The sequence below is a fragment of the Quercus suber genome, unplaced genomic scaffold, assembly GCF_002906115.3.
Source record: "Quercus suber isolate HL8 unplaced genomic scaffold, Cork oak 2.0 scaffold_124, whole genome shotgun sequence".
Lineage (NCBI taxonomy): Eukaryota > Viridiplantae > Streptophyta > Magnoliopsida > Fagales > Fagaceae > Quercus > Quercus suber.
In genome coordinates, this window is record NW_027069588.1 from 1,324,727 (window position 1) to 1,332,850 (window position 8,124).

General features: G+C 34.5%; 1 protein-coding gene across 1 annotated transcript; it reads left to right on the top strand.

Annotated features, from left to right (window-relative positions):
- The first annotated feature begins 1,447 nt into the window (after positions 1 to 1,447).
- LOC112027227 (uncharacterized) lies at positions 1,448 to 6,155 on the top strand. Its single transcript, XM_065775964.1, has 4 exons — positions 1,448 to 1,612; positions 4,272 to 4,346; positions 5,312 to 5,451; positions 5,504 to 6,155. Exons 1-4 carry the CDS (start codon positions 1,448 to 1,450, stop codon positions 6,153 to 6,155), a joined length of 1,032 nt encoding a protein of 343 aa, XP_065632036.1.
- Positions 6,156 to 8,124: the final 1,969 nt, after the last annotated feature.

Below are 8,124 nucleotides of genomic sequence, written 5' to 3' on the forward strand. Positions count from 1 at the left end.
TATGAGTGAGTAATTACATTCAAGGCCTTGGATCTCAGTCTCATGTTATCATTCAGACTACCCAAAATATTTGTGGCAGGGTGATTCAACTTAACTCTAGAAGATGGACCTTTAACCAAGGATGTGGAGGTACCTTTTTGTTCTAATGAAGGACTAAGCTCACTCTGTTCTTGTTGAGTTTCATGAACTAGTGTTGATGGTTCTGAACTTGATGGTATAGATCATTCAACAACAGCAACTCTTCCTCAGTATGCTTCCCCACATAATCATCAAGTAGTGAATCATCAGCTTCCATGATCTTTTCTTGAACCGGAGAAGTGTTTTCTGAATGGCTTTCTGAACTTAATTCATCATTGATCACAACATTTGAAGACTTCATGACTGTTTTGGTTCTCAAATTGTACACTATATATGCTCTACTAGTGGAAGAGTATCCTAGAAAGTATCCATTGTCGCTCTTTGCATCAAACTTTTCTAGGTTCTCTCTATCATGTAGAATGTAACAATCACTACCAAATATCTTGAAATACTTGACAACCGGCTTCTTTCCTCTCCAGAGTTCATAGAGTTTGCTTGGAATCAGGTCTGAAATACACTCAATTAAGTGTATGGCAAGAAGTGTTAACTGCTTCTCCCAGACAGATTTGGGCAACTTCTTATTGTGTAGCATGACATGTGCCATCTCTTGAACAACCCTATTCTTCCGTTCCACTATTCCATTCTGTTGTGGTATCTTGGGTGAAGAGAACTCTTGATGTGTGCCTTGATCATTGCTGTAGGTAGCTAGCTTTATGTTCTCAAATTCTCTTCCATGATCACTTTTGATTCTAGCTATCATAGTACCTTTCTCAACTTACAGATTTTTGCACAAATGAATCATCTTTTCAAGAGCCTCAGCTTTATCTTTCAAAAGTACAACTCATGTATACCTAGTAATGTCATCCACAATCACTAGAATATACCTCTTTCCACCTAAATTCAGAACTCTGGTAGGACCTATGAGATTATTGTGTAACAACTCTAGAGGTCTTGAAGTTTGAATATCAATTACAAACGGATGTTTGGACTTCACTTGTTTACCCATCTGACATGGTCCACAGATGCACTTTTCTATCTTCTCAAACTTAGGCAAACCAATAGCTGCATCACACTTGGAAATCTGCTTTAATTTTTCTTGTGACTTACATGTTCCAACCATTGATGCCATAAGTCAACTTGATTAATCTTTGCACTGAAACACTTGTTGCTTATACTTGGTGTTATACCATAGCAGTTGTTAGCTGTCCTCACACCAATACACATACAGTCACCTCCTCCATCAAGTATCTCACATTCGTACTTGGTGAAGAGAACATTCAATCCATTGTCACAAATCTAACTGATGCTAAGTAAGTTAGCCTTCAACCCATCAACATACCAAACATCTTCAAAAATCGGCAACCCTCGAATGTCTATAGTTCCAATGCCTCTGATCACAGATTTGCTTCCATCTCCAAACATGACTGTCCCAATATTTCTTTCAAAGAGTGTCTTAAGCAAAGCTTTATTTCCTGTCATATGCCTAGAACAACCACTATCCAAATACCAAAGACAAGAATCACATGCCTTTAAGGTGATTAAAGCAGTATAACACAAATAATTATCATCACATGTAATTATACCAAGATGCTAAAGGAAAGATTTAATAAAAGCAACAAGAGTAAAAAATGACAAGTAGATAAGTTGACATATTAGCAAAAAGATTTTCCAAGAATCCATGACAACCGGGGTTAAGGATCAGCTTTAAGATCAAAGGATCTACAACAAGAGAGTTACCCGCTCTGATACCACTTGTATGTTTTTAGACCCCTTAAAACACAACTAGATTAACCTAGTTAATTAGCCAAATGATTATTTAGTCAAATTAAACAGATCTAGGTTAACACAAATATAACATATCAATGTAAAGTACGGAAAATAAAGAACACAAAGATATGATGACCCAGGAAAACCAAACTAGAAAAAAACATGGGGAGGATTTAATCTAGCTATTCTTAAGGTAAAACTGAATTCACTATGAAAGAATTGAAGTTCACACAATAGCGACTTGGACCACTAACATCCTATTGCTACCTCGAGCAGAAAACTTACTACCACGACCCCATGATAGCTCTAAGTCCATAGACTACTTCTTTTATTGATTCCTAGCAAGTACAAGCACTCTCGCTTGTGTATCTTTAAGCTCCTGAATCTGCAACTGAATCGATCACCAAACTCTTGACATCAATCTTGAGATTGGAAACCCTAAGTATGTGTGAATGTAAACACTTCTAGATCTCACAGAAGATTCACACACATAGCATAAAGAGCAACCCCAAAACGTGGCTAGGGTTTTCCCTTTTATACTTAAAACAAAACATAAAACCCTACACATCAAACGGGCTTAGGTTAAGTTGGAAATTCTGCAGAAAAAATAATCTGCACAACTTTCGATTGATCGAGCATAATTTTTGATCGATCAAGCCAGGCAAATTTACACAGTAAATCTTGCAGTAACTCGATTCCAACTTTACATAAAAACACATACTTTGAGCAAGTCTAAACACGACTAAAACGTTTTGATCATGGTTTGGCAACATTACAAAATGAAGTTCTAATATATTAGTTCCTAATTCCTTAGAACCTAACATGAAGGATATAAAGAGAAGATGTAATCTAATGGTGGATTTGTCAAAATTCACTTTCAATAAAAAGATATTAAGTAAGGTTGTAGTCAATTTTGTAACTAAACTTTTCCATTATTATAAGTGTGCACTTGGTGTTTGGTTAATTTCAGAACTATTCTAACCCTTGTTCCTTGCCAAAGTTTTAATTTTGGCTAAAATACATTATAGGTCCTTAAAGTTTACGCATTGAGTGCTTTTAGTCCTTAATGTTTTAAATGAGATTTTTTTTCATAATTTTAAAAAAATAAGGTCTATTAGTTTTTCCATATGGTTCCCTTAATTTTAAAAAAAAATGGCCTATTTTCAGTGACGTGTCATCTAAAAAAAAAAAAAAATACAAATGGCTCTACCCAATCCAAACTCATATTTGAGCCATAATTTCGAATTGTAATCCTGTCCTTTTTTTAAAAAATTTATTTTTTACCTTCAAGTACTTACTATGAATGGAAACCACTTCTCAAGCCCAGCTCAATTTCTTTATGTTTTGCGGTGTGGCATGTGATTATTCAAGAAAAAGATAAATTATTGCATGCGATGCAAATCAAGGGTCAGAACTCAAAATTACAACCTCTACCTAGTGGTCACGCCACGTATAGCTCAGGGTGTTCCCAGGAACACCCTGATCTGGAAAAAAAAATTAAAAAAAAAATTATATTTAATTTGTATTAGGAACACCCTCAGTCACAAAATTAGGAACACCCTGAAATTAAAAAAAAAAAAAAAATTATCTGTTCTACTTTTAAGGAAAAAAAAAAGCCAAAAAAAAAAAATTTGAACTGAAATCTAAAAAAAAAAAAAAATTGTAACAGAGCCAAGCCCAAGATGAGCCCAATAGATTACAGAGGTAGCAAACCCATGGATTCTCAAAAAAAAAAAAACCAATACAAAGAATCAGAAATCAAACCCACAGTCACGTCGCTGATAGAGAAAACCAAACCCCAATATAGTCTATACAAAGCAAAAGCAAAACAAACTCCAATACAGAGGTGTTTATCAAAAAAAAAAAAAAAAAGCCCCCAATACAGAGCAAAGCAAAACCAAACCCACGGTCATGTTGTTCGCAACTCACTCGTCGTCGCCGTAGCTTTCTCCTCCTCCTCGTCGCTCGCTCACTCGCCCCTTATCGCAGATCGCATATCGCTTTGCTCCGGTGCTCGGTGCTCAGTGCTTGGTGCTTGGCTCCCTCAAGGTATTTTACTCTCTTTTTCTCTTTAACTCTCTCAATCTCTCTCTTTTTTTTTCTTTTTTTTTTTTTTTTTTTTTTATCTCATTGAAATGAAAAAGTGAAATGAAATTAATGAATGAGTCTCTCTCTTTATTCTTTAATAGTCTAACTCAGTAACTCTCTCTCTCTCTTTTGAATTCTTTGATTGGCTGGCCAAATTAGCTTTATTTATATTTTTCTTTTTGCCTTTTTTTCTTTTCTTTTTGAATTTGGCTTTATCTTATCTGTTGGTGTTGGTCAGTGTGTTGATGTTGGTGAGATACTGATTATCTTTTAGTGTAATGTGTATTGTGATTTATGATTGTGAAATTTTCTGATTGGCAACTGGCTATTGTGATTAGGGCATCAAGCATGAGGCTTATGCTTGTCTGTTGAGGGGGGAGGGGGCAGATGGGCTCATGGGCTCATGGGGCCGGGTAAACAATAATTAAAGCAGTGTAATGTGCTGCATATTACATTGCTTTAATTATTGTGCTGCACATGGGATGTGTAATGTCTGACTCTTTTAGTGTAATGTGCATAAGAGGCTAAACAATATAACAAATTAAAGCAGTGCAATTAATGACAAACAAATTAAAGCAATATAGTTTATTGTTACGCTAAACAACAATAATTAAAGCTGTATAATTAAATTAACCAATACATTATAAAAGACAAATAAATTAAATTATGTTAGGATAAATAACAATTAATAATTTTATAATTAATGAAACAACAATATAACAAATTATAATTTATAAAAGACAAACAAATTAATAAAATAACTAAACAACAATAATTAATAATTTTATTAATATTTCAAATGAACTTATAGTTTATTATTTATTCTTTTACTAGAATTATGGACAAATATTTAATAAGAAAACCATGTACCCAAGATTCATCTCCTGTGCAAGATTAATTTCCTGTGCACGATTCATCTTCATCTTCTAAGCGAATTCGTGTTGACTTTAACTTAGAAAATCTTTCTTCAGATCCTAGGCTATGACAAAAGATATTATCTTATCATCCTAATAATCATGATGAAATAAGAAGATATTATTTAACAAAAGGCCCTTGTCAACTTGTTCATAATTACCCTGTATCATATTTTTCTAGAAAGCCCTGTCGATTTAGATCTGAATGGTATGTAAATAGAAAGTGGTTGGAATATAGCATAGACAAGGATGCGGCATTTTGTTTTTATTGCTACCTAGTTGGGCAAGATGTTGGTAAGCAAGGAGGAGGTGAGATTTTTGTAACGAATGAATTCAAACTTTGGAATCAGCTTATGAAGTTAGATTCCCATGTTGAAGGAGTTAATAGTGCTTATAACCAAGCTGTCAAGAAGAGTGCAGATATACTGAAGGAAAAGTAACACATTCAAAATGTTTTGGTTAAGCAATCAAATAAAGATAAATTTGAATATTGGGTTCAATCAAATGCAATAGTTGATTGCATAAGATTTTTTTTATGCAGAGGATTAGCTTTTCGTGGTCACGATGAATCTCAAGGTTCAAGTGATAAAGGAAATTTCCTTGAGCTTCTACAATTTTTAGGGGATCACAATGAATCTATCAATGGAGTGTTGTAGAACGCTCCGAAAAAAATGCAAGCTTACCCACTCTGATATTCAAAAAGACATTGTGAATTCAATTGCAAGTAAAACATCCAAAGTCATCATCAAGGATCTTGACAATGGGTTCTTTTCAATATTAGTTGATGAGTCATGTGATATTTCAGTGAAAGAACAAATGAGCCTCGTTCTTCGTTATGTGAACAAAAAAGGAATTATTATACAGCGGTTCCTTGGTGTTGTACATGTAGCAAGTACCACTACTTTGTCACTCAAATATGCTATTGAATGTTTACTTTGTGAACATAATTTGAGTTTATCGAACCTACGTGGGCAAGATTATGACGGGACTAGTAATATGAAAGGTGATATCAATGGTCTCAAAAATTTAATTTTGAAAGAGAATAAATCAGCATTTTATGTCCATTGTTTTGCACATCAACTTCAATTGACACTTGTTGCTGTTGCTAAAAATCACATTAACATTACTGAATTTTTTTATGTGGTTAGTAATTTAGTAACTGTTGTTGGAGGCTCTTGTAAGAGACGAGATGCTCTTCGAGATGCACAATTTGCCAAAATTAAAGAAGATGTAGAGAATGGTGTATGTAGAAGTGGGCAAGGTTTGAATCAAGAGACAAATCTTAAACGTACTAGTGATACACGTTGAGAGATCATATTATGGGACTATTCTCAATTTGATTTTGATATTCTCTGCTGTTGTTGATGTACTTTAGATTATTGAAGAAGATGGCCTCTCTGACCAAAAAGTTGAAGTTCGATCTATTATGAGGTCAATTTTATTTTTGAATTTTTTTTTGCTCTACACTTGATGAAAAACATTTTAGGGACCACAGATGAGTTGTCAATAGCATTGCAAAAAAAAAAAAAGTCAAGATATAGTAAATGCTATGGATCTTGTTAAAGTGTCTAAGCAACGGTTGCAAGTGATCAGAGATAATGAATGGATGTCTTTATTGGCTGAAGTGACTTCATTTTATAACTCACATGATATTCCTATTTTGAACATGTATGAAATATTTGTAGTTAGTGGGAGGCCACGACGCAACTTCAAGAGCTTAACAACCGTTTTTCTGGGGCGAATATTGATTTGCTACTTTGTATGGCTTGCTTGAATCCAAGTAATTCATTTGTGGCTTTCGATAAGGAAAAGTTGATACGTCTAGCTAAATTCTATCCCTCTGATTTTCTTGGGACAAATATTTTGACACTTGACTCTCAACTGCAGAATTACATTTTTGATATGCGCAGCAATGACTTCTTTTTAGAGCTTCAAGGAGTTAGTGAACTTGCTGAAAAGTTAGTGAGCATAAGGAAGCATGAGACTTATCCATTAGTTTATTTGCTTGTGAAGTTAGCTTTGTTGGGACATATGTGGTTCATTTGTTAAAAACATGTCATTCTTTTATGTAATTGGCTAATCATTTGACAAAACGCACTTTACTTGTATTTGGGTAGATCTAGGATGTGTTTAATACTTTAAGAAACATGTTGTTCAAATCTAGTATTAAATCTATAAAGATTGGACCAAGAAACAAGTGAAGAAAAGCTATTCAATAAAGCTGGACAAATAGCTCAACACCTGCAGACTATGTTGCATAGACACGGACACGGACACGGACACGACACAGACACGGATACGGGGATACGACAATTTTTGAAAAATAAGGACACGACACGGCGGAGACACGACGGTTAAATAATTAATTATATTTTATATTTAGGCATATTATATATATATATATATATTTTTGGTAAACATTTTATATATATTACCTTGTGTGTATATATATACACTTTTTTATATATAAAAAAAAAAAAACTCAAATAAAGTAAGCATATGATTTTCCCTATAAAATAAAGTAAATAAATATATTTTAACTTTATTAAAAATATAATTAGTAATGTCTTTTTGTAAATAAAGAAACAAGTTGGGCAAAAGTTTCCTTCCACTAACTTTTCCCATTTCCCAACCCACTCACATGGCCTACACTATTTACTTCACCTCTCACCTGACCCCTTTTCTTCTTTTTCTCATTTCCAACGTTCCACTTCCCACGTCTCTTCAATCTTCAGTGGCTCAGGTTCTTCATTCTCTTTTCTTCTCTTTTTTCTCTTCTTCTCTTCTGTATTTTCTCTCTCACACCGGCTTTGCTTCATGCCTTCATCTCGTTCTTTTTTTTTCTTTGTTTTTTTTCCTTTCTTTTTCATCTCCTCTATAGAAGATCCAGTGGCGTGATTTTTCTTTTTATTTTTTAAGAGGAAAGAAGCCCAAAATGAGTGATTTCGGCCAAATTTTTTCTTCAATCTGTGATTTTCTATTTTTTTTCTTCACTGCTGGCATGTCGGACGCGTCGGAACTGCGTACATGCGGAGCGTGGTCGGCGCCGCGTCGGCGCTTGTCGGAGAAAACGAAAAAAAAAAAAAAAAAAGACACTCGCCGGACACCGAAATCCAGCGAGTCGTACCCGTTCCGGTGTCCGACACGTGTCTGACACCGACACGACGCCAAAATGGCGTGTTCGTGCAACCTAGCTGCAGATAGATAGCTANTTTAAAACTCGACACCTTCTCGATACCTCCTATCTGTCGAGGTTATAGGAATTTTGATTTTCAAA

Excerpts from the sequence above, each read along its gene's own strand:
- LOC112027227 (XM_065775964.1), top strand. The coding sequence starts at position 1,448 with ATGTCTATAGTTCCAATGCCTCTGATCACAGATTTGCTTCCATCTCCA. Across the intron at positions 1,613-4,271 it reads AAGAATCACATGCCTTTAAG|GGCATCAAGCATGAGGCTTA; the intron begins GTGATTAAAGCA and ends TATTGTGATTAG. Across the intron at positions 4,347-5,311 it reads TCATGGGCTCATGGGGCCGG|CAATCAAATAAAGATAAATT; the intron begins GTAAACAATAAT and ends GTTTTGGTTAAG.